Source organism: Peromyscus maniculatus, chromosome X (genome assembly GCF_049852395.1).
Source record: "Peromyscus maniculatus bairdii isolate BWxNUB_F1_BW_parent chromosome X, HU_Pman_BW_mat_3.1, whole genome shotgun sequence".
NCBI lineage: Eukaryota > Metazoa > Chordata > Mammalia > Rodentia > Cricetidae > Peromyscus > Peromyscus maniculatus.
This window is the reverse complement of record NC_134875.1, coordinates 74,352,369-74,379,282: the sequence shown is the minus strand read 5'-3', so window position 1 is coordinate 74,379,282 and position 26,914 is coordinate 74,352,369. Positions and strand designations below refer to the sequence as shown.

Genomic DNA, 26,914 nt, shown 5'->3' with positions numbered 1-26,914 from the left:
ATAGCTAGTTCTTTGACAGCTTATTTAATAGCAAAATGAAAAGCATTTGCTTATAGTGAGTTTCTTAAACAATGTGTAGAGAGTGTGACAAATGCAGCACCCTCAGAAAGGGGGAGAGAGTTCTACAATAAATGTGTCTCATGAGAGCAGTCAGGCAAATTTAAGAAATGGTAAGGTCTGTTGAGAGAAGTTTGGCAGTAGACCCACTGTTAATACAAATATGGTTGAAGTTGATATTTTAATGATGGTGTTGATGACAAATAGAATGTCTCTGAGGAAATGACTTCTTTAATGGCATTAAAGAGTGCAGCCAAATCAAGAGATTTATATGAAGCAGTAATACATATTAAAAGAATTTTCCTTATCCATTGTCAGCATATATAGTTACTGACAGTATCCCAGCAGTGGGAGATAAAAGATAGGAATTTATAAAGTTAATATAAGATAATGAAATTGCTTCCTCAAATTCATATCTAATGAAGTGTCTTTGCATAGCACACCAACAAATTTTGTGTGCAGAACCATTGAAATGGGGCAAGAGATGGTCTAGTGGGTCAAAGGCTTGTTGTGAAAGCCTGGAGAACTGAGTCTGAATCTTTAGAAACCAAGGAATACCAAGTGCAGCAGTGTACCTCTGTAATCTCTGTGTCGCTACATTCTTACTACAAGAGGAGATGCTATAACATGAATCTTCAAAGGTCTTATAATCAAAAACCCAGAGCCAGATAATGGTGTGAAAACTGTAAGATCAGAGAAGCAGAACAACCAGCCACTAGATTACCTCTGCAAAATCCTCAGCCTCAAGAGAGAGTTCCTGTTCATCATGCCTTATATTTTTCTGTGTTCTGCCATATTACTTCCTGGGATTAAAGGCATGTGTCAGCACTGCCTGGTTCTGTTTCTCTCACATAGTGCAGTGTGGCCTTGAATTCACAGAGATCCAAATGGATCTCTGCCTCTTGAGTGACAGGATTAAAGGTGTGTGTCACCATTGAACTCTATGTCTAATCTAGTGACTGGCTCTGTCCTCTGATCCCCAGGTAAGCTGTATTGGGATACACAGTATATCACCACAGGATGTGGAGATATGAGGACCCCGGAAGTTTGTGGCATAGCTAGCCTGATGTATGCAATAGAAAAGAACAAGAAATATATCTCAAACAATTTTTGTTCACTACAAATGTACTTGTAGCATAGATGTGCCCACACTCACACATTAATGTATACACATATATGCACATTCATGAAAGTTTTTAAGTATTAAAAATGGATAGTATCATGTACAAGATCAAGCCAGTCAAAATTCCAGCATAGATAGGAGACCTGCTCCCCCTTACTACCCCTCTATGTTGAGGTCCTACCCCCATCCAAGGAGCTATAGTACACTGATTGCTGCTAATAGAGGGAGCATCACTTTCTCTTGGCGATATGACCCGTGGTAGGTTGCTCATGCCCCATTGGATGGCCTATACCCATTTGCATGTAAGCAGCATTAATTAGACTGTTATTAATAACAAAAATAATATAATGTGAAGTTAGGAGGGAGAGCATAAAGGAGAGTTGGAGGAAGTAGTGATGGATAGATGTGGTCAGAATACATTGTATAGATGTATGGAACAAGGACAGCAACAATAGACATGGCAAACTTAGTAGGGAAAAGCTCAGGAGGCATCAACCCAACCCAAAGAACTACAGGCAATGAAGGATGCTGAGAGCAGGAGAAATAATCTTCCTCAGGGAAGAGCACATCAGTAGGTTATCCAATACTGATGGGTCAACCTTGAAAACACAAGTTACACTATACAGACTGAGCAGGTTGTCCTTTTGTACTTAGGAATGTGTGTGCATGTGTGTGTGTGTGTGTGTGTGTGTGTGTGTGTAAGAACAATTAATGAAAAAAGAGGCCATAAATTTGAAAAAGAGCAAGAAGTGGTGTATGGGGGAATTTTGAGGGAGTAAAGGGAAGGGGGACTGATATAATTACATTATAGTTTCAAAAAAATTAAAAGCAGAGAAAAGTAAAATCTTTTTAAAAAATGTGTATTTTAATTATTTAAAGCAATCTTGAAATTCTAATTACATAATTCCCCCTCCCCTTTCCTCCCTGAAAATCCCATATATCATTCCTTGTTCTCTTTCAATGTTATGGCTTCTTTTTTCATTAGTTGTTGTTATGCTTGTATGTGTTTGTGTGTCTGTGTGTGTGTTCCTAAATATATAAATACAACTTGCACTGTCTGTATATCACTTTTTTAAATCCTGAATTTCATAAGACCCAAAGGATTAAATTATCACCAGTTGATGGGAATTCCTTTAAAATGTTGATTTTGACATGGTGGTATTATTTACTTTCAGAAATAAGGTGGTTTGAGGCCAAATGTTTAAAAAAATGATTTGTGAAGCATTATCAGGTCCTTTATGGGATCACATAGAAAATTTGTGCCAGAACTGGATGATGAAAGCTAGTTTACAGACTTACCAATTTCAGGTATGTAACTTATTGAAGTGATATAAATATGTATTTTCAAGGTCAAAAATCAACTTATCAGGACAGTTTGTCAAATTATAAGTGTTCCAAATGAAAGTGAAATTATGTCATGTTGGCTAAACATAATTCCCAGAGCTCCAAAAATTATGTAACCTTGTTTTTTTTAAATTTGATACAAGAATGTGAAAACAGATTTTAAAATTTCTGAAAAATTTAGGCCTGGCGGTGGTGGTGCACGCCTTTAATCCCAGCATGAGGGAAGCAGAGGCAGGTGGATCTCTCTGAGTTCGAGGCCAGCCTGGTCTCCAAAGGGAGTTCCAGGAAAGGCTCAAAGCAACACAGAGAAACCTTGTCTCGAAACCCCCCCCAAAAAAAATTAAAATAAATAAATAATTAAATTAAAAAATAAAAAAATTTCTGAAAATTTTGTATATTTGTATATTTGTAACTCCAGTTTTAGTCAACATAATTGTTCCCTGACAATTTTCAAATGGAAATCATGGAGCTGAAATTTGACACTGAACTTAAAAAGGTCATTTCTCTTTAGTAGATTTATAGGTCCCATTTTGCTAGACTCAGAGTCCTTCACTTTTAGCACAATTCATGGCATTGCTCTTGGGATCAGCTCCCTTGGTGAACAACTATTTCAAGAATGAAGCACACTAAAATAAAATTAGAACCAAGATACTTGATGAGCATCTGAGAACTCACTGAGAATTAGAGCTGCTTTGATACACTAGGGTTTCAAAGACAATGGCAGACTAGTTTTATGGTGTCATTTCAATTTTACTTTTATAATCAAACTTTAGGTTATATATAAAAAGGGTAATCAATTCCCTATCTAGCTTCCTGTCTTTTAACTTTTCTTGAACTTGGACCATTCTGGCTTCTTTACCTACTTGAATTCTTAGATCATTAATCACTGTTCACCATTCCCTCCTTGAAACTTACTTTTCCTTACTCTGAATTTCTTGTTATTCTTCATGTTTCTGTTGCGTTAAATCTCTTAAAGGCTGAGACTTCCCAGTTTCTATTCTTTGTGATCTTTCTTCATTCTCTATATGCTTTCATTTTTATTCAACCACCTTCTGGCTACAGAAACCATTTCTAAGTTATTATTTATATTATAGCCTCAGTCTTTCTCTAATATTATAGACCAACCTATATTTCTAATGAATATTTATATTGATTCAACATTTCAAAGGTATTTCAATGTCATTGTGTCTAAAACTAAATGTCTACCTTCCCCATTCTAATCCTATCATTTTCTTATTATATTTCATCATCACTCTCCTGAGAGCACAATAATGTACTGGCTAATCTGCACACCATCAACCTTCCTCTCTCTTCACAATGTCTTTTGCTTGCATGTGAACCAGGTAAAGAGCTTAAACAAGGATTATATTTAAAACCAAAAACCAGGTAGCATAGGTATAATACAATGTTTCCTTGGTGACATCAAGACCTAGACTTTCCACACTGGTCTAAGCACATTTCAGAGTCACAGGATGACTGTTCTACCAGAAGGGAACATGTTACATATCCAAAGTGGGAAGACATAGGGACAAGTGTACAGTATGCAGAGAGTACACCTGAGTCCTTTTCATCAGAAGATTTCTGTGTATATCTAAACCAGAACCTATATAGCTACAATATTCACTCAAAGAAGGTAGGAAATGATTTTTTTTTCTTGTGGCGAGAAAGGCAAAATGTTAAAGATTAGAAATGGATGAGTTTGATTTATGTGTATATTACCTGATTCTTACAGCTCATCTTTAATTTTGTGACAGTCATCTTTTGACAACTATTAAGTAGGTGTGTTAATGAAAACTTCAGTAGCACACCATTGCCTATAAAATCAAATCGAAACATTACTGTCTTATATCTTATATTCTAATCTTCCTTCTTATACAACTTCCTTCAAATGTACATTTATGATATTCCACTTGCTTAATGAGCATGTTTCTTCTTTCTGCCTCTTCAATGCCTGTGCTGTTTCCTCTCAGTATGCCCCTTTGTCTTGTTTCACTTTACCTTCTCATGTCCTACCCAAACTTCAAGTATAATTTTACTGTCATCTTTTTCAATCCTCCGGATAGGATTTGTGAATTCAATGCAACCCCTTGTCCTTGGTATTTATAAATATTATAAAATACACAGTTTTTAAATAAGTATTTTCTCACAGACAAATATCCTTAGTGGGTATGGTTGGTGTATATTGGGAACTCACCTTTTTATGATGGTACTACATAGTTACATAATTCCAAAATAATTGTGACTCTATAAAGCAACTGTACCAGGAAGGATGGAAACATATACAAATAGCAGTGTTGAATGCGGTATCTTCTCGAAGTACAGCCAGAGAGCTCTAGATGTTTAGGGATGGAATGTAGTTATGGAACAGTAGCAAAGTGGCAATGGTACTGAATGCCCAAGATAAGGAATCACTCATTTTTCACAAGTAAGGTCTTCAGAACTTAGTATCACTGTAGGAAATGAATTTTAAACCTTATACCTACTATTTCTATTTAAATATACTCATACTTCATCATGTATAAAACAAATCCTTAAGAAAATGCCATTTGAGCATTGTGCTTATCTTAATTTCAATTATGTGAAAATGCCACCATTGTACATTTGATGAAATACAGTTACTAAAAACTCTAAGCCCAGTGTGAGTGGTTTTTCAATGATGCAATCAATTAGATTGTTAAAACTTTTACTAGCCATTACTGTTTAGTTTGGGTAATGACAAATTGACTGTATCTTGAAAAATCTGTTTCAAAGTCAAAATATCTACAAGAATATTGTGCTCACTTGCTTTATTTCACAACATTTGATGTCAAAGTGATGTTTCTAAGGTGACATTCACATGTTGAGGCCTATGTTGGGATGAGTTGTTACCAGGCTTTTTTCATGTTTCCTCTGCAAGTTCCAGGAGATCTTCCATGTTAAATCTGAACAAATGCCAGCCTTCCTCACAGGAAAGGTCCAAAGCCCCTAGGCGAGTGTAGTACGCAACGGAATCCTGATTCCAAATGACAACAAGAAACTGCATGGCACTGCATTGGGAACTGATGGCTATCTGTTTAAAAACAAACAAGTAAATATTGTCCTTATTTGACAGTATAGTCATTCACTATTTCCTGAAGATCTCCAATATATATATATTACTATATGTATATAATAATGCAAAAGACTATAGCTATTTTTGAACTAAAAGAATCTTTTATATTATTGCAGGTCACATTGTGGGTCTATTTTATGAATAAAATTACTTTCTACTCTCATGTTTGCTTATTCTTGATGGTAAAAAATCACAGTATGTTTGTACAATATATAGGAATAAAATTTAATTAAATATAACATAGAATCTATCTGAGCTTTCAAATTGAAAATCCACTTTAATAAATATTTGAAATGCATGTTGCAAAAATGTTTTGTGTATATGAATGCATGTGTTCATATGAGTTTGGGATGCATGTGTGTGCATGCATGTGGTGATCAGAAGACAACTTCAGTTGTTATCCCTCAGGTGCTTTCCACTTTTTGTTTGAGACAAAGTCTCTAAGGGACCTGAAATTTTACTAAGTAGGTTAGTGTGGTGGCTAGTGAGCACAAGAGATCCAACAGTCTCTACCTGTCACCCTGCCACTGCTGGCATAAAAGTACGTACCACTACTCCTGGCTTTTTATGTGGATTCTGGGGATTGGATTCAAATCGTCATGTTTTCAAGGCAAGCACTTTACCAACTGAGCAAGTCTTGGTGTTATATTTAATCAGTAAGATTAGTTACCGAATCTATGCCTTGTTAAATAACACTTGATAAAGAAAAGGATAATATGTAGACTATGAGTACTAACTATAACACATACCTGACTTAGCTTCTTCAGCATAGCAGCCCCAATACCTAGACCTATTAAATAGACATTGTCAAATAAGGCTGTACATTGAAAATTTTCACTAAAGTAGTCAATTATTTTAATATTAAATCAATAAAAGATCAAACTCTTTATGGTTGCCATATATTCTACTATATATATATAATAACATGTTGAAACCAAACTCATGAACACTTTAAATCATCTTTTATCTTATTGTAGCACGACAACAATGGTAATACAAAAGAGATTAGTTTTATCTTAAAAATTCATGATGATTAAAGTTGCCAAGAGATGGAGTCATTCATTCATCTTTGGTGATATGGTCACTGGTAGATTCCTGATGCTCTAGTGGGTTGCCAAACACCCATGTATATGAAGGTAACACTGATTGGACTTGGGGGTTATTAATTATAAAAAAAAAAACAGGGCAGGAAGAAAGGAGGGAGGAGAGGTTGGAGGCACTAGTCAGAGAGAGGAAGTGGTGGATGAATATGATCAATGTGCTTTAAATAAATTTAATAATTATAATAAAAAAATTCATGATGAATAAATGAGTCTCTGTATTCTTTCTTTTTCTTGAGAAAGGGTTTCACCATCTATTGTTGGATGGCCTGGAACTTGAATTCACAGAGATACACCTGCCTCTGCATCCCAAATACTGGAATTAAAAGTGTGTGTCACCATGGTGGCCTTCACTGTTTTCATAGAACAGGGTATATTTCTTAACTATGTCTATTAGAAACAAACCTAAAATATAAAATTATTTTACAGATAAAAATAGTAGTTGGGGATAACATAGCTTACTTGAGTGTGTTGATGAATACTATTGAAATATTTTCTAACTTGTAGTTGAGTCTTCACTGTACTAGGATCCTGATCAGGCTCAAGAAATGGAAATGAGTTATCTGAATAACTTAAAAATCATATGCATAGTAAGGCTTATCTGTAGTCTTTACATTAAAATATAACTTAGAAACTTTTAGATGTTTGCAAATACTATTGATTGTAGTTTTACCTTGGTAACCTTCAATGATGTAAAAATCCTCTAGGTGAAGCAGTTTGCCAATCCATGGGTTGTATGTGTAGTAGTACATGGCAAATCCAATAATTTTTACTCCTGTGGAGAAGAGAGGGAACAAAAAGGGTAATGCTTTAAATCATAAAAAGGTATATGTCTTCAAATAGAATATGAAAGTGTTTGCTGCTTTAACTATTAAAGCAATAAGTGGTTGTTGGACAAAATATCAGTACATAAATTTACAATGTAGAAAGTTTACTTTTCTTTTTTTTCTTATAGTCTTTAAAAGAAAGTATATAGTTTGACATGTTCTTATAATTTTTAATACCTTTATAATCAGAGTTACATAACAGTTATTTAAAAGTACACCGGGTTTGCATATTGCACTCCTCTGCTTAATACTATTTACACAATGTGTATTTATTAACTGTTAACTCTGATTTCAGATATAAAAAATGTATTAGAGATTAAACTGGAGAAGAAACATTTACCTGATTCTGTTTGTTGAGCGGGTACTTCTGCAACCAGGCAGTAGAAAAGTGGATTGTCTCCAAAACCATCCCTGAATAAATCTGAAATATCAATCCACATACAACATATCAAAGTTTATAAGCAAAGATGTCATGATAGGAAGCAGTGGGAACACATCTTCCTCCCTACACAGCAGCTATACTAGGAAAAACCATCAGAAGTGAGTATTTTAACACTCACAACTTTAAAGAGAGTCTGCCTAGTATCTGCTGTTAATTTGGGCTAAATGAAGCCATGCATGTGGTGTCAGCTACCTGCCTATGTCCCTTTGAGTTTTCTAGCAGGTGTCTGTAGGAGTGACAGCTTGTGTTTCTGGAATAGTTTGTTGAAGCCTGGTTGATCAATAACTGTCTTGTCCTTAATGTGCTGTACTGATTGTTGAGATGAAGGCTTGGAGACTGATTTTCATTATTCCACCCTCCACTGACTGAAGTGACTTCTGGGAAATTAAATGGATCTACTCCTGCTTTGTGTTTCTATGGGAATTCTCTCTCTCTCCTCCCCTCTTTCTTGCTCTCACTTGCTCTCTCTCTTGTTCTCTCACTCTCTTTCACTCTCTCCTCTTTCTATGAGAATAGACACACATGAGAGAGAATTTAATAAAATTTCAACATAGTCTGTTAATCTCTGCTACAAAGAACCTACAATAATAAGACACATTAAGTGTTTAAATAAAATCAACAAAGTGCAAAAGAAGTTATTAGTGAGTTATTAATGAGGGAAATGAAGGACAAAGAAAGAATATAAAATGGCAGAAGTGACTCTTTTGTGTAGTTAAATATAAAAAGATTACTCCATTAAAATATAATGATGAATGTAATGGATACTCTTTTTTTTTCCGTTTTTACATTTTTACCTTTAGTGTGTGTAGTGGGGAGGGTGGTCAGAGGACAACTGGCAAGAGTCAGTTCTTTCCTTTCACCATGTGGGTCCTAGGACTCAAACTCAAGTTATTAGGTCTTTACTTTACAGAGCCATCTTCCAGAACCCAGTACAGTTAAAAAAAATTCAATTACATTTTTATGTAAGAGACACACTCTGGATTCAAAGACACAACTAGGCTGAAAATGAAATGATGGAAAAAGATAGCATGCAAACATAAATAAAAGAAAGCTTGGGTAGCTATACTATTATAAAATTATAGATTATTGAAGGAGAGAGTGGAATTGTGTAATTATAAAAATATCAAATCACTAAGAAGATAGAGCATTTATAAACATATACATAACAAAAATTACAACCCTGAAATAAAAGAGACAAATGCTGATATAAATGAAGGGAGAAAGACATAGCAACATACTAATAGTATGAGACTTTAATATTACACTTTCGATAATGTATATAACAAGATAGAAAATAAATAGATTTCATAGATTACTGAACAATATTAGAGACCAACTGAACTTATCTTGTATGTTATTTCTTTTCTACTGCTCTATTAAAACACCATGACAAAAGCAACTTATAAAGAAAGCACTTAATTTAGCTTAAAATTTCAGAGGGTTAGAGCCAATGATAGCAGAACAAAGGCTTGGTGGCAAAAACAGCTGAAATACCTTGATCCATAAGCAGGAGGCAGACACAACACAGTGGGAATGGCATGAGTCTTTTGAAACCTCAAGCCTTGCTCCCAGTGGTACAGGTCTTCCAACAAGTATATAACTCATAATCCTTCCCAAATAGTTCCACCAACTGGGAAACAAGCATTCAAACATATGAACCCATAGAGACCATTCGCATTCAATACAACAACACACACATGTATAAGACAATGTGCATGTCAAGTGTCCAAGGAACTTTCTGCAGGATAGGACATATGTTAGTCTACATGTCAAGGCTTGATAAAATTTTAAAGACTAAAATAATGCTCAGTATATTTCCCAATCACAAAGGCATGAAATTAGAAATCAATAGGTAAAAAAAAATCTCTATATTCAAAAATAAATGAAAATTAACACACTTTTAAACAACCAATAAATGAAGAAGGAAATCAAAAGACTTGGAATGTGAATCAATGATGGAGCACTTTGCTGGCATGTGAGAGACCCTAGGTTCTGTTCCTAGCATGACAACCAGCTAATTGATAAATGCAAATGAATATTATTGCTGCAAATCATTTAAAAATAATCAAGATGCAATTTTGTTGAAACTAGTGGTGTGGTATAGTGTAACTGCAAGAACAAGCCACTGCCACGTCTCACCTCAACAACTCCATGAATCCTCTGACTGAGTGTCTCCAAGTCCTCAGCTGAAAGGGGTCAAAAAAGCTTCAACCAAAAAGGGCTTCTGCCAAAAGGGCTTCAGCTGGAAAGGGCTCCCCAGCCAAAAAGGCTCTCTAGCCCAAAGGCCCCTCCCTAGCCGAAAGGCTCTAGTTTCTGTCTCCTCATGCCTTCTATGCCTTTCTCTGCCCAGCTATTTCACTTCTTTCCTAGTGCTGAGATTAAAGGTGTGCGGCTCCCAAATTCTGGGATTAAAGGTGTGTGCCTGGCCTCTATGTTTAATCTAGTGGTTTGTTCTGTTCTGTGATCTTCAGGCAAATTTTATTAGGGTAGAACAAAATATCACCACGCACCATGACCAAGGCAACACTTAGAAAACATTTATTTGAGGCTTCATTATAGTTTCCGAAGTTTAATCCATTATCAGCATGGTAGGGAGCACAGTGCTGGCTTAGTAGCTGAGCACTACATCCTGATCCTCAGGCAGAGAGAGGGGGGCACGGAGGGAGGGAGGGAAGGAGGGAGGGGGGGTGGGAAGGGAGTGAGAGAAAGGAGAGGGAGGGGAAGAGAGTAGGAGGGAAGAAGGAGGAGAGAGAGACTGAGATTCTTGGCATGGGCTTTTGAATCCTCAAAGGCCACTCACTCCCTGTGACACACTTCCTCCAGTCCTTCTAATACTTTAAAATATTGCCACTCCCTGGTGACTAAGCATTTAAGTATATGAGTATATGGGTCAGTCTTATCCAAACTACCAAAATCCCACTTAAAACATTCAACTACTTTTCTGGTTCAAAGTCCCAGAATCTTCCATATTCTAAACAACAATGAGATCAGGCCTGTTCCAGCAATACCCTAGTCCCTGGTACCAACTTCGGTCTTAGTTACTGTTTTATTGCTGTGAAGAGAGACAATGACCAAGGCAACTCTTCTAAAAAGAAAGCATTTAATTGGGGGCTTAAAACGATTAGTCCATGATCATCATGGTGGGAGGCAGAGAGGCATGGCACTGGGCACTGGAGCAGTAGCTTTACATTCTGACCCACAGGCAGAAGGCAGAGGAGAGAGGGTCACTGGGCCTAGCATGGACTTTTGAAACCTCCAAGCCCATCCCCAGTGACACAGCTCCTCCAACAAGACTGCATTTCCCAATCTTAAAGAGTCCCCAAACTAGGGGCCATTCTCACTCAAGCACCACACCCACTCTCCGTTTCCTTAAATTGATACAGATTCCAAAGAACTCCAAATATCCAAAACAACTTTAAAATGAAAGAATCAAGTTGTTGGATACACACTGCTTAATTTTCAGATTCACCATAATGTTATAATAATTAAAACAGTATGATACTGGAAAGAGGCCTGACATATAGACCAACCAAACAGAAACAGGACCTTAAATACTCACAAACTTAATATGGTTAACCAATTTGTTATCAGGGTACCAAAACCATTAATTGAGGAAAAGACTGACTTTCCAATAAACCATCTTATAAAAACTATTTTTCCATATATAAAATAACAAAGTTGGACCCTTTTTAATCATATTCAGAATATAGCTTGAAATAGATTGAAGATGGCAGTGTGGATGTAACATTAGAAAACTCTGAGAAGAAAATGTAGGAAATCAGTAAGATATTGTAAGTGGCAATGGTTTCTTAGGTCTACCTGACAACCAAAGCACAGTCAAAGAAAAAGAGACAAATTGGAAAAGCTAAACTTCAACAAAATAGCACGCTATAAAAAGAGGTAAAAAAATCTCCACAGAGTAGAAGAATATTTTGTGGAAGGGTCTTAGTAGATTATGTTCATACTTAAGTATTCAACTTTAAATGACTACCCTTCACTTGATTCTTCTAATGTTAAATAAATGACCCTCTTTATTTGGTCTTTGCCAATCATGATGTTTCACCATCTTTTAGCCTTCTTATTACTGTGTAAAAAGTTCTAATTCATAATAATTTTCTACATTATCCATTAATATTTCGGTTATCAAATGTAATAAAACTAACTTTTTTCAAAGCTCTTTCCAACATATTGCATGTTAAGTAGCACTTTTGACCAGTCATACCTCCTCTTCTCTGTTTTGCAATGCATTTACAGTCTACTGCATCTGTATCCGTTTCATGCTTTGAGTGAAAATGGAAACTAGTGGAACACTGAAAAGGCTAAGGGAAAAAAAATTAAAAAGGGGGGGTGGGGCTGGAGAGATGGCTCAGCAGTTAAGAGCACTGGCTGCTCTTCCAGAGGACCAGGGTTCAATTCCCAGTACCCACATGGCAGCTCACAACTGTCTGTAACTCCAGTTTCAGGAGATCTGACACCTTTACACCAATGCTCATAAAATAAAGTTAAATAAATTTAAAAAATTTTTTAAAAAGAAAAGAAAAGGCTAAGGAATTTGTGTCTTGTATATTTCAATGTTATTAGTAGGGTCATGTTTTGTAACAAGGATGGAAGCTTCTGCATACCTAAGTATCTATTCTGTGTGCATGCATTCACACAGTTTTTACCTGCTCTAAAATTACCACAAAACATCTTACCCAGTTCTGTTAAGTTCACGTTTTCTTGCATGCCTTCATAGGAAGCCATTTCCTGTCAAAGTAGAAAAAAACCTTTCAGCTGATGATTTAGTAAATATTATAATCATTGAAATATTTATTTAACATTTATATACACAGGTATCCTGTGATGTGTTAAAAAGAAGTCAAACTTGATCACAGTTATCTAGAAATTAAAATCTGAAACAGCAATGCAACACAAACTAGGTAGATGACTAGTTGGTAGCTAGATGATAGGCAGGTAGATTTATAGAGAGACAATAGACATATGATAGAATTCATATCACGGTTATGTGAAGGTTAACTTTCTGGGTTACTAGCTTTGAATTCAGCAGGAACCTGGAAAGTAAAGGAAAACTTTTTTCTGGGTAGTCACAGTCACAATGTTTATTTATTATGACTTTACAGAGAAATTTGTGACATGTATTTGCCTGGGGTGGCTTTTGCTAGTATAACTTTAGAATTTTAAAATTGTGGCCCTTATTATTAATTTTTTTGCCCATCCAAATTCTTTCTTTTGTGATGCTTATTTCATGCTTAGAAAGTTATAAAATATTCACTCTTGATCTCCTTTGTCCATTTCTTTTCTTTATTTTCAGTTGGGGCTATCAATTGTACAAAATGCTGGTTTTTATCCTCTTCTGTTCTTACTAATTGCTTTGTATATTTTTGTGTGTGTAAACACTAAGGTAGAATGTCACCATCATACCTACTCTGTCATCCCAGTGCCGTTAATTGAATGACCCCTCTTATATTCAGTGATTTGAAATATCCCTTAGTATCAAATACCACATTCTCACATGTACTTTAGAAAACTTTTGGACACTTCATAAAGTTTCATTGTGCTAGTTCTGATAATTTTATGAAAACCCTTTTTCATTTATTTTTGAGATTATAATATAACCACATCATTTCTCCCTCTGTACTCTCCCATATACTCCTTGCTTACTTAGCAGTGTCTGAAGGTTACAGCCATAAATTCTCACCAAAATAACTGTCTAAACATGAGCTGAACAAGGACAACAATAAAATCTTAATTTTTATGTATCAACTTTCTATTTATAATGTCAAATGCAGTCATGTCAGTCACATGAAAATACATATGTACTTATACATTAAACACTTTAAAAACTTTTCTAATATTATTATTTTGTTATATTCTCTTGTATTCTTTTTATTTACATTATTTTAATTTACATTATTTTATTTTTCCAGGTAATCTAGAGTTAAATTTTATTTTGCATTGACAAAAACTGTGAAGATATTGCATTTTCCCATATGACAGTACAAGAATTCAACAGAATATTTCTTACCCCACAATAAAATCTTACTTATCTATATAAATGAAATAAATTTAAGTTCTTCAAAATGTGTGCTGGCTCATTTTCTGTCAATTTGGCACAGATTAGAGTCATTTGAAAGGACAGAACCTCAACTGAGACAATGCTTCTATAAAATCAGGCTATAGGCATTTTAAGCCTGTACATATTTAAGCCATTACATATAAGCCTGTAGAGCATTTTCTCTTTAGTGATCAGTGGGAGAGGAAACAAACCATTGTGGTGGTGCCATCCCTGGACTGGTGGTCCTGGGTTCTATAAGAAAATAGGCTAAGGAAGCCATGAGGAGCAAGCAAGTAAGCAGCACTCCTCCATGACCTCTGCATCAGTTTCTGCCTCCAGGTTCCTGCCCTGTTTGAGTTCCTGTCCTGACTTCCTTCAGTGATGAACAGCAATGCTGAAGTGTAAGCCAAATAAACCCTTTCCTCCACAAGTTGCGTTGGTCATGGTGTTTCATCACAGCACTAGAAACATTAAGACAAAATGACTGCTTTTCAAAAAATCCAGACATAAGCATATAGCTTCATTAGTAACATCCTAATCAGTCTCCATATCAATTAGCACTAATTTATAAAGATGTGTTCTTCATATGGTCTTGGTCAGTTAGAATACAGCAGGAAAAGTAACAGTTCAGGAATAACCATATTTTTGCAACATTTTCAACTTTGTGATAACTATACTATATGTATAAGAGCTCTAATAAACTTATATTTCACATAATTTCACATTAATAATTTTCACTATTATTTTGGATATTTTGGCAATTTAGATCAAATGATTGCTATTTTGATATCTGCAAAAGAGACCAATTTTTAAAACCTCATTTAGTGTAAATAATTTCAAATTAGTTTATCAGATAAAAATAAAAGTTTCCAATTGGTTGTTTATCTTGTGCAGTAGTTGGTTTCAAGCAAACACATATACAGAAAATGAAAATTTAAGCTCTACTATAAGGTCTGTTTCGAAAATTGTACTTCAACACCAAGCATAGGGATAGATCCCTTTAATCTTAGCACTTGTGAGGCAGAGGCAGGTGGATCTCTATGAGTTCAAGGCCAGCCTTGTCTACATAGTAAGTTCCAGGACAGTGAGGGTTACAGTTGTCTCAAAACAAAACACAATGTAACAAATCAGAACAATACAAAAAAACACCAAATGGTTAAATTTTAAAACCAGTCTTAAATATTTCTGAACATGACAAAATTTTGTTTAACTTTTCAGTGTTTCACAGAAAATTAAAAGCATAGAATTATTACCAGGATTGAAGATTCTGATAGCTATACAATCTAAATTTGGACTGAGGTATAGTTATTTGAAATATGTAATCTTAAGTAATGTGTGCTTCCTTTTAAAATGTCTTCGATTTGAAATACTATAGGTACATGATTCAGAATGTTTAATTATAGTATATATTGTCAGATTTTTTATGGTGGAGAGGCATTATTTGTTTTGCTATAGAAAATCAAGGAAAAAAAAACCTAGGTTTGTTCCTTAAGAGGAGAAAAAAAGGTAAGTAGAGGTCTCAAGGAAAAGAAAATCCTGGAACCACAATAAAAGGGCCATTAATTGAAGAAAGCAGTGTTACTCTTTTTGACACTTCAAAAACATTATTCCTAGTATTAGGAATAATGTAACCATCTAATTCTTATGTATTATAATGGTCATGTATATATGAACACATATATAAAAACACACTATGTTGTGACTAAGGAATTGTAAACTCATAGCCTAACTCACAGCAATAACAAGTTGCTTACATCTTAACTGTTTAGACCTGAACAGATCAAAATGTTCAGTGAATATACTAGTCATTTTCAAATTATGTAATAAAAACTCTGGTCACAGTATTTGATTTTGCTGAATTACTTTTGAGAAACTAGCTGCTTTGCTTTACCTACTTTATTTAATACTGGTTTATTATGGATTTATAATATTAATATATGTGTACAAACTTTAAAATATCATACACTTCCCATGAGGAAGATGTCATTTAGTCTGGTATGTATCTGCAAAACATTTTAACATCAAAAACATTAGAAGTTTTAAGATCAAGCAGAGAAAAAGGTTATACTCTGCTATAATGATGCTACTGCATAGCTACACAAGGCATCATAATGATGTCTATTAGTTAAGGAATTTTGATGGAAAACTAATAAATTCTTTAGCAAAGAGTATTTTTCTAAATTTGAAAATGATCAAGTATTGGGGAAACAGAAATATATTAAAGAACATGAATCTCAAAGAGAACTCCTAAATACACATCTGTATCACATGAATGACTGCTGTCAGTACAGGAAAATTCAATCATGGTAACTATAGTTATTACATTGTCATGTTTACTGTACTGGTATGGTTTCTAGGAAAGGCATTAAAATAAATGTGTGTGTAAGAAAACTTTCACTCAGTTGGTTAGACTCATGGGATGTATCTGTGAACAGACCTCTGGATATGCTTTACCAATGAAGCTATATTCCCTAGTCCACATCTCATATATATATTACAACAATTTCTTGGTGTTGTAATTGCTATAATCTTGTTTTATATGGAAAATGAAGATTAGAAAGGGTTAGTGATTACCAAAACACTGTGTATATGAATCACAATTAATAGAGATAGGTTCAAAGCTAGACTATGCATTCCTTTTATTCTTTCAGCCCTGAAATAATTTCTAAGGAATAAGAAAATACAGACTTACTTTTATCAATTGCAGGATATCTGGGCAGTCCTGAGGCTCAGCAGGTCTTATGTAGAAAGGATCAGTACTTGTTTTTCTCGTGGGTAATTGAATCATTCCTTGTTGATTTGTATCAAAATCACTCATGCTTGATTCACTTGGCTCTAATTGACTTTTACCTCGTTGACTTATGCCTACTTGACTTGAGTCTGATTGGCTGGTGATGTCTGATGGGCTGGCTTTCATCTCTGGTTGACTTGGACTTGTCATTGATGTATCTGATTGTGTCATTTCTCCTTGGTTTGGTTGGGTGGTGTCTATTTGGTTTGTATCTAATGAGCTAGTTCCTGGTTGGGTGGTATCTGGCTGGCTTGTAGCTAATTGGTTTGTCCCTAATTGAATGGTTTCTGGTTGACTTGTCTGTGATTGTTTCACGCCTTCTTGGTATGTACCCTGTTGGCTGGTACTTGTCTTGAATTGCCTTGGCATCGGTTCCAAAATACCTGATTGTCTCATGTCTGGGTTGCTGGGATCTAATTGCCATTTTTCTGATTGTCTTGTGCCTGAGCAACTGGGGCTTGGCTTCCATGTGTATAATTGTCTTACACCAGGGATTCTGGGACTTTGTTGCCATGTATCCAATTGTTTCATGCCTGGGTGGCTTGGGCATGTTTGCCATGCATCTGATAGTCTTGTGCCTAATTGGCTGGGGCTTGGTTGCCATAAATCTGAGTGTCCCATGCCTGAGTGGCTTGGGCCCCATGGGCATGAGTCTGAATATTTCATGCCCAATTGGCTTGGACCTGGTTGCCATGAATCCAATTGTCTCATACCTAGGGGCCTGGGGCCTATTTGCCATTTTTCTGATTCTATCCTGCCTGGCTGGTTGGGACCCCTTTGCCATGAATCCAACTGTTTAATGCCTGGTTGGATGGTGCCTAATTGCTGTGTGTTCAATTCTATCCTGCCTGGTTGACTGGTGCCTGGTTGCCATCTGTCTAGCTCTTTCATGCCTGATTGGTTGGGTTGACATGTGTCATATTTTGTCATGCTTGATTGGCTGGGGCTTGATTGCTCTGTGTCTAAATCTTTTATGCCTGATAGACTGGGGCCAAGTTGCTTTGTGTTTGATGGTGTCCTGCTCAGTGGGCTAGGGCCCAGTTGCTTTGTGTCTGATTGTGTCATAGCTGGTGGTCTAGGGCCTAGTTGACATGTGTTGGACTGTCTTATGCCTAGTTGGTTGAGGCTCAGTTGCCAGGTGCCTGACCATTTCTTGCCTAGTAGGCTGGGATCTGGTTGCCATGTGCCTGACTGTTTCATGCCTAGTGGGCTGGGGCCTGGTTGCCATGTGCCTGACTGTTTCATGCCTAGTGGGCTGGGGCCTGGTTGCCATGTGCCTGACTGTTTCATGCCTAGTGGGCTGGGGCCTGGTTGCCATGTGCCTGACTGTTTCATGCCTAGTGGGCTGGGGCCTGGTTGCCATGTACCTGACTGTTTCATGCCTAGTGGGCTGGGGCCTGGTTGCCATGTGCCTGACTGTTTCATGCCTAGTGGGCTGGGGCCTGGTTGCCATGTGCCTGACTGTTTCATGCCTAGTGGGCTGGGGTCTGGTTGCCATGTGCCCAATTGCCTCATGCCTTGTGGGCAGAGGCCTGGTTGCCATGTGCCTGACTGTTTCATGCCTTGTTGGTTAAGGTCCAATTGCTGTATGTCATTTTGTCTCATACATGGCTGTCTGGGGCCTGGTTGCCCTGAGCTTGGTACTCTCAGTCTCATGCCTGGTTGAATAGGGTCTGGTTGCAATGTGTCAAATTGTTTCATACCTTGTTCAGTGGGATCTGCTTGTCTGAAGTTTAATTGTCTGATGGCTGAAAAATCTACGAGTGCTTGCCATGAATTTGAATATTTTTTGTTTAAGTGGCTTGAGCTCCATTGACCTGCATCTTTTTGTCTGAAGCTTGCAGAGCTTGACCCCCATTGCTGTGGTTCTCTTTGTTTCATTCCTGAATAACTTGGATCGGATATCCATGTATCTGGTTGTCTCTGTCCTGCATAGCTTGGACCTGGTTGCACTGTGTCTGATTGTCTCATTCCCTGATTGCTTTGGTCTATTTGCCACATGTCTGGTGGTCTCCTACCTGGATACCCTGGACCCCATTGCCATGAGTTCATTTGCTTCATGTTGGGAGGAGGTGGGCCTGGCTGCCATATGCTTGTTTGGCTCATGCCTGCTTGATTCATGTCTGGTTGGCTTTTGCCTAGGTTTTTTATATCCAGTTGGCTTGGTTTTGGCTGCCTCATACCTTGTTGGCTCATGTCTGGTTTGCTCTTGACTGGCTGGTCCATGCTTGGCCCTGGTTGTTTCATATTGGGTTGGCTCGGGCCTGGTTGGTTCATATCTGTTTGGCTTGCACCTGATCTTGTCACACCTGGTTTGTTCATGCCTTGTTGGCTCATGCTTGGCTGGTTGATGTTTGGTTGGCTGGTCCCAGGTTGTTTCATATTGTATGGGCTTCTGCCTGCTGGGCTCATAACTGTTTGATTCATGTCTGTTTTGCCTGAGCCTGATTGTCTTATGCCTGGGTGGTTCATAGCTGGTTCACTTGCACCTGGTTGTGTTACATTTGGTTGGTTCAAGCCTGGTTGGTTTTTGCCTGGTTGGTCCATGACTTGTTTGGCAGCTGATGGGTTGGTGAACAACTGGCTGGCTTGTAAGAGTCTTGATAGACAGGATCTTTGGACTACAATGCTGTGGTGAAAAGTTATCAGCTGTTTCCAGTTTGTCTAAACTCACGCTTGGAGATAGTTCTCTGTCATGATGGGAATAGGAACAGAGGTGACTACCTGAGGAGGGTGATTGAAGCCTCGAATTTGCTGGAGTTGGCTTCACTAGAGACCACAACTCCAAACTTGATTGGATTTCAGCCTGCCATCTGGTCTTTTCCTGCCAACAGGCCTGAAGAGGAAGAACAAAATGATCCTGGGAGAGTGTTACCACATGACCCCTCCCCCAATCCAAACTGGAATGCATCATAATGAAGTCACAATGCCAGTGTCTCTGTGCCTATGTGTTGTTCTTGGAAGTGGTGAGGTAAGGGCAGGGCAGCAGCGGCTGTTTGACTGGCTCTCCAATCTCATCCCAGCACTGTAGCAGTATGCTTGCAAGTGTCTCTCCTCCCACTCTATCTCCATTCTCTGTGGAATTTCCTGAACCTTGGTGTGGGCATAGCTTTACACCTTCCTGTGGACCCTCTCAACCCACTTCTAGCTCATTCCCCTTCCTTTGTGTTAGCCAAGGATATCAAGAAACACTCTCTACTTGCAATTTCCACTAACCAAAGCAGACCTAGACTCAGGTAGGTGAATTTCACTTTGCTTCATTTCCTTCATTACAATCTGTCCAGCCTCACCCGATCCTTGTGTCAGTCTGCTTGCAGGTACAGTACCTCCTACCTCATCTCCATTCACTGGAGATTACAACTATGAATACAGACCCAGGATTCCCCTGGTCTTTTATCCCTGTCTTTCAAGATTATTCTTTGTTTTACTGCAACCTACTTGAAGAAGCCACTCCTATCACACCTTGAACTCCCTAGGAACTCTGATTCTTGGTAGGAACAGAATCTTCTTAGTTCATTCCCTCTCAGCCGTTTCTCTGAGCCCATCTCTATTACACTTCACCACCCACAAACCTGCAGAGGTGTTCTCTATCAGGCCACACACACAGCTACTACACTTTCCTAAGATCCAGAGAGGGCAAATGAAACCAAGTAATGGCATACCCACCCAACAAACACAATACCAGATATCAACACCTAGAATCACCTCAATCATCCTAACTCTAGATTCCTAGACAACAACACAAAAACAAAAATATTAACCCCAAGATAATATGTATCTACCAGAATCTAGTAACCCTACTACAGTAGACTCTGAGAAATGCAATATAGCTGAAACACAAAGCAAGGATTTCAAAGTATCAATTATGACTATGTTCAAGGACCTTTAAGAGGATATGAATAAATGCCTTAGTAAACTCTGTGAAAACACAATCAGTGGAATGAAATAAAGAAACAGTTCAAAATACAATAATAGAAATAGAATCACAAAAGAAAACCCAAACTGAAGTAAAACTGAAAATGAAAAATTTAGGAAGTCAAACATAAACCTCAGAGATAAGCTTCACCAACAGAGTACAAAACATGAAAGAGAAAATTTCAGGCTTTGAAGAAAGTAGAAGAAATGCATACCTAACTCAAAAAAAATATTGAGTATAAAAATACACAGGCACAAAAAGATCCAGGAAATCTGGGACACTATGAAAAGACCAAATATACAAATTATAGCAATAGAGGAAGGAGAAGAAATCAGGGTCAAAGTCATAGAAAATATTTTCAACAAAATCATAGAAGAAAATTTCCCTAACCAAAAGAAGGATGTATCTAACAAGGTATAAGAAAAATACAAAATACCAAATAGACTGGACCTGTCTTACAACACATAATAATCAAACCACTAACTGTACAGAACAAAGAAAGAATAAAATCTTCCAGGGAAAACGACCAAGTAATAGATAAAGGCAGACAGCTTAGAATAACACCCAATTTCTCAATGGATACTTTAAAAGCCATAATGGCCTGGATAGATGTTCACAAAAATCTAAGAGACCACAGATGCCAGCCCATACTACTATGCCCAGCAAAACTATCAATCACAAGAGATGAGAAAGAAAAAACTTTCCTTGATACAGCCAAATTTAAATAGTATGTATCTACAAATCCAGAAGGCACTAGAAGGAAATCCTCAATCTGAAGAGGTTAACCACACCCAAGATAACACAAAGAATAAATGATCGCAGACCAATAAATCAAAAGAAGAGGGAAAACCCATACTATAACAACAAAATAACAGGAGTAAAGTAGCACTACTCATTGATAACTCTCAATATTAATGGTCTCCATTCCCTAATAAAAACACACAGAATAACAGACTGGATTAGAACACAGGATCAATCTTTCTGTTACATCCAAGAAACACACCTTACCATCAAGGATAGGTACACATTCAGGTAAAAGGATAGAGAAATGTATTCTAAGCAGATGACCCAAGAATAAAGTAGGTGAAGTTATGTTAATATCCAACAAAATAAACTTCAACCCAAAACTAATTAAAAGATGCAAAGAATAACACTATAAACTCATCAAAGGAAAAATCCACCAAGAGGACTGTGGGAGCCCACAAAGGTTTCCTAGTGAGATCTGAACTTGCTTTACCCAGCAGGACTGTATAAGAAGATGATTGGACCATGGGCCTGGCTACCAGGTGTTTGGAAGGGTCTGCATTTGGCTATAACTAGCAAGGGGGGGGTCTTTTTGCCTCACCCTTGGCATTGTTATAAAAAGCCCTTTTGAATAAAGTTCTGGGCTGTTGGGTATTGACCCAGGTCCCCCCGAAGCTATCCTGTGTTTCTATCTTTCTTCTTCTTGTCTAGGCCTATAATTCTATCTACAAGTTTCTTATTCCTCTCTCCTCCTCATAGGAAACCTTTAAGAAGTGGGATCAGTTCCCCCACAGAGGATGTTGCAATTCTAAACAATTTTGCACCAAATGTGCAGGCATATAAGTTCATAAAAGAAAAGTACTACAGCTGAAATCACATCTTGACCTTCACATAGTGATAGTAAGTGACTTCAATACCTGACCCTACTCTTGTCAATAGACGAGTAAATCCAGACAAAAACTGAACAGAGAAATGTTGGACCTAAATGATATCATAAATCTAGCAGATGTTTACAAAATAGTTCACCCAAACATAAGAGAATATACTTTCTTCTCAGCAGCTCATGGAAAATTCTCCAAAACTTACTACATATTTGAACACAAAGCAAGTCTCAAAAGATATAAGAAAATTGAAACAACACACTACATCCTAACTTACCACCATAGATTAACTAGATGTCAACAACAATGGAACTAACAGAAAGTTTACAAACTCACGTAAACTGAATAACTCATCACTGAATGAAAGATGGTTCAAGTCATAAAATTAAGATAGAAATTAAAAAGTAGTGAGAATTTAATAAAAAGGAAAATACAAGATCTTCATACCTATAGGACAAAATGAAGGCAGTTCTAGGAGGCAATTTCATAGCTCTAAGTGACTACATAAAAATGAAGGATCTCATATTAGTTACCTAGTGACATATATGAGAGCTCTAGAACAGGATGAAATCACACCTAAAAGAGCAGACAGAAAGAAAGAATCAAGCACAGAACTGAAATCAATAAAATAGAATCCAACATCCACCACTACCAACAACAACAAACCAATACAAAGAATAAAAATGAAAAGTTGGTTCTTTGAGAAAATCAATAAGACTGATAAAGACTTAAATTAACTAAAAGGTGAAAAGAGAAGTTCCAAATTAATAAAATTAGAGGTGAAAAGGAAGAGTTCACAACAGACACAAAGGAAATTCAGAGAATCATGAGGGCATGCTTTAAAAATTTATATCCCACCAAAGTGTAAAATGGTTAAATTTCTTTTTTCTTTTTTTTCAAGACAGGGTTTCTTTGTGTAGCTTTGCGCCTCTCCTGGAACTCACTTGGTAGACCAGGCTGGCCTCGAACTCACAGAGATCCACCTGCCTCTGCCTCCCGAGTGCTGGGATTAAAGGCATGTGCCACCACCGCCCAGCTAAATTTCTTGATATGTATGACTTACCCAGTTAAATCAAGATCAGTGAAGCAACTCAAACAGCCCCACAGCCCCAAGTGAAACAGAAGCAGTAACTGAGTCTCCCAACAAAAATCAGCCTAGTGCCTAATAGTTTTAGTTCAGAATTCTACCAGACCTTCAAAGAAGAATCAATGCCACTAGTTCTCAAATTATTCCACAAAATAGAAAAAGAAGGAACATTTCTGGATAGGTACCACATACAAAAATTAAATCAAGACCAGATAAACAATTTAAATAGACCGATAGCCCCTAAGGAAATAGAAACAGTCAATAAAAGTCTCACAACCAAAAAAAGCCCAGGACCAGATGGTTTCAGTGCAGAATTCTACCAGAATTCCAAAAAAGAGCTAATACCAATACGCCTCAAATTATTTCACACAATAGAAATGGAAGGAACATTACCAAACTCTTTTTATGAAGCTGATATCCAAACCACACAAAGATGCAACTAAGAAAAAGAATTACAAACCAATCACAACATGATGCAAAAATACTCAATAAAATACTGGCAAACCAAATCCAAAAACACAACAAAAAGATTATCCACCATTGTCAAGTAGGCTTCAACCCAGAGATGCAGGGATAGTTCAACATATGAATATCTGCCAATATAATCCACCATATAACCAAACAGAAAGGAAAAAAACACATCAACATCTCATTAGATGCTGAAAAGGCCTTCAACAAAATCTAACACCCCTTCATAATAAAGGTCTTGGAGAGATCAGGAATATGAGGAACATACCTCAACATAATAAAGGCAATATACAACAAGCCAATAACCAACATCAAACTAAATGGAAAGAAACTCAAAATGGTTCCACTAAAATCAGGAACAAGACAAGGCTGTCCACTCTCTCCATATCTATTGAATATAGTACTCGAAATTCTAGCTAGAGCAATAAGACAACAAAAGGTGATCAAAGGGATATGAACTGGAAAAGAAGAAGCCAAAGTATTGCTCTTTGCAGATGATATAGTATAGAGTACATAAGCAATCCCAAAAATTCTACCAGAAAACTCCCACAGATGATAAACACCTTTAGTGATGTAGCTGGATACAAGATTAACTAAAAAATCAGTAGCCCTCCTATATACAAATGATGAAAAGGCTGAGAAAGAATTCAGAGAAACATCACCTTTGACAATAGCCACAAATAATATAAAATGTCTTGAGGTAACTCTAACCAAACAAATGAGAGTACCAGGGGCAAGGGTCAGGCTGGAATAGCAATAACAGTTCTAGGAGAGAGGAGACAGGCCAGCAGAAACAAACAGAGAAGAAAACTGAATTTCTTGGGAGCTGCTCACCATTCCTGGCCTTCTCTGTGACCATAATCTGCCTAGTCTGTCCCAGCATCCAAATCATGAGGGAGCAAAGAGAGTGTTGCATACATGCATCCCAGGTCTTAATGGTCTGGAGTAGCTGTGCCCCAGGGGCATGTACTTCAAGGTCATAGTCTGATGTAGCAATCACCTGCTGCCTCTCTAGGGGTTATGCTTCAAGGTCATAGCTAGAACAGCTACCCATTACACTGTATGACAAGAACTTTAAGTCTTTGAAGAAAGAAATTAAAGATATCAAAAATGGAAAGATCTCCCATGTTCTTGGTAGGCTCAACATAGTAATAATGGCAAACTTACCAAAAGCAATCTACAGATTCAACGCAATTTCCATCAAAATCTCAACACAATTCTTCACAGACCTCAAAAGAATAATACTCAACTTCATATGGAAAAAACAAAACAAAACAAAAAAACCCAGGATAGCCAAAACAATCCTGTACAATAAAGAAACTTCCAGAGACATCACCATCCCTGACTTCAAGCTCTGCTATAGAGTGATAGTAAAAATAGCTTGTTATTGGCATAAAAAACAGACATGTGGATCAATGGAATCAAATTGAAGACCCTGGCTTTAATCTACACACCTATGAACACCTGAATTTTGACAAAGAAGCCAAAATTGTATAATGGAAAAAGAAAGCATCTTCAACAAATGTTTGCTGGCATAACTGGATGTAAACATATAGAAGATTGCAAATAGATCCATGTCTATTGCCATGCACAAAACTCAAATCCAAATGGATCAAGACCTCAATATAAATCCCATTACACAGAACCTGGAAAAAAAGCAAGTGGGAAGTAACTTTGAATATATTGGCACAGGAGACCACTTCCTAAATATAACACCTGTAGCACAGACAGTGAGAGCAATAATTAATAAATGGGACCTCCTGAAACTGAAAAGTTTCTGTAAGGCAAAGGACACAGTCAATAATACAAAATGGCAGCCTACAGAATGGGAAAAGATCTTTACCAACCCCACATCTGACAGAGGGCTTATCTCCAAAATATATAAAGAACTCAAGAAACTATACATCAAACTGCCAAATAATACAATTAAAAAATGGAATACATATCTACACAGAGAATTTTGAACAGAAGAATTTCAAATGACCAAAGGACATTTAAGGAATTACTCAACATCCTTAGCCACCAGGGAAATGCAAATCAAATCTTGCACCTGTCAGAATGGCTAAGATCAAAAACACTGATGACAGCCTATGTTGGAGAGGATGTGGAGGAAAAGGAACACTCCTCCACTGCTGGTGAGAATGCAATCTTGTATAGCCACTCTGGAAATAAGTATGGAGGCTTTTCAGAAAATTGTGAATCAACCCACATTAAGACCCAGCAATACCACTCTTGAGCATATACATAAGATGTTCAACCATATCATAAGGACACTTGATCAACTATGTTCATAGCAGCATTATTCATAGTAGCCAGAACCTGGAAGCTACCTAGAAGTCCCTCAACTGAAGAATGGATAAAGAAAATGTGGCACATTTACACATCGGAGTATTATTGAGTGGCAAAAACAATAACATCATTAAATTTGTAGGCAAATGGATGTAACTAGAAAAAATCATCCTGAGTGAGGTAACCCAGACTCAGAAAGACAAACATGGTATGCACTCACTGATATGTGGATACTAGATGCAAAGCATAACCCCAGAGAAGCTAGGTAAAAAGGAGGACCCTAAGAGAGACAGGCATGCATCACCCCATGAAGGGGAAATGGTGAACATCTTCTGGGTAAACTAGGAAGGGGGTAGAGAGAAGGGTTTGGGGGATAGGAACACGAGGGAACAAGATGGCCGAGTTTGGGGAAGGATGCAGAGGGAGAGCAATGAAAGAGATATCTTGACAGAGGGAACCATTATGAGCTTAGGGGGAAAGTTGGTGTTAGGGAAATCCCCAGGAACCCACAAAGATGGAGAGGATGCTTGAACTAGTCTTCCTGTGTAGTCAGATTGGTGACTACCTTAATTGTCATCCATAGAACCTACATCCAGTGACTGATGGAAGCAGATGCAGAGGTTCACAGCCAAGCACTTGACCGAACTCCTGGAATTCAGTTGAAGAGAGGGTGGAGGGATTATAGAAGCAACAGGGGTC

General features: G+C 37.2%; 1 protein-coding gene across 1 annotated transcript; it reads right to left on the bottom strand.

The window, feature by feature from the left end:
* Nucleotides 1–5,285: 5,285 nt before the first annotated feature.
* Nucleotides 5,286–19,739, bottom strand: Satl1 (spermidine/spermine N1-acetyl transferase like 1). The gene is made up of 6 exons (XM_076562326.1): nt 16,732–19,739; nt 12,679–12,730; nt 7,883–7,963; nt 7,389–7,490; nt 6,365–6,405; nt 5,286–5,573 (listed from the first exon to the last, which is right to left on the bottom strand). The coding sequence occupies exons 1-6, from the start codon at nt 19,375–19,377 to the stop codon at nt 5,403–5,405; spliced, it is 3,093 nt and encodes a 1,030-aa protein (XP_076418441.1). The 5' UTR covers nt 19,378–19,739; the 3' UTR covers nt 5,286–5,402.
* Between the last annotated feature and the right edge of the window lie 7,175 nt (nt 19,740–26,914).

Excerpts from the sequence above, each read along its gene's own strand:
- Satl1 (XM_076562326.1), bottom strand. The coding sequence starts at position 19,377 with ATGGACCAACCAGGCAAAAACCAACCAGGCTTGAACCAACCAAATGTA. Across the intron at positions 7,491-7,882 it reads CGCTCAACAAACAGAATCAG|GAGTAAAAATTATTGGATTT; the intron begins GTAAATGTTTCT and ends TCTTCTCCACAG. Across the intron at positions 5,574-6,364 it reads TGCTGAAGAAGCTAAGTCAG|ATAGCCATCAGTTCCCAATG; the intron begins GTATGTGTTATA and ends GTTTTTAAACAG.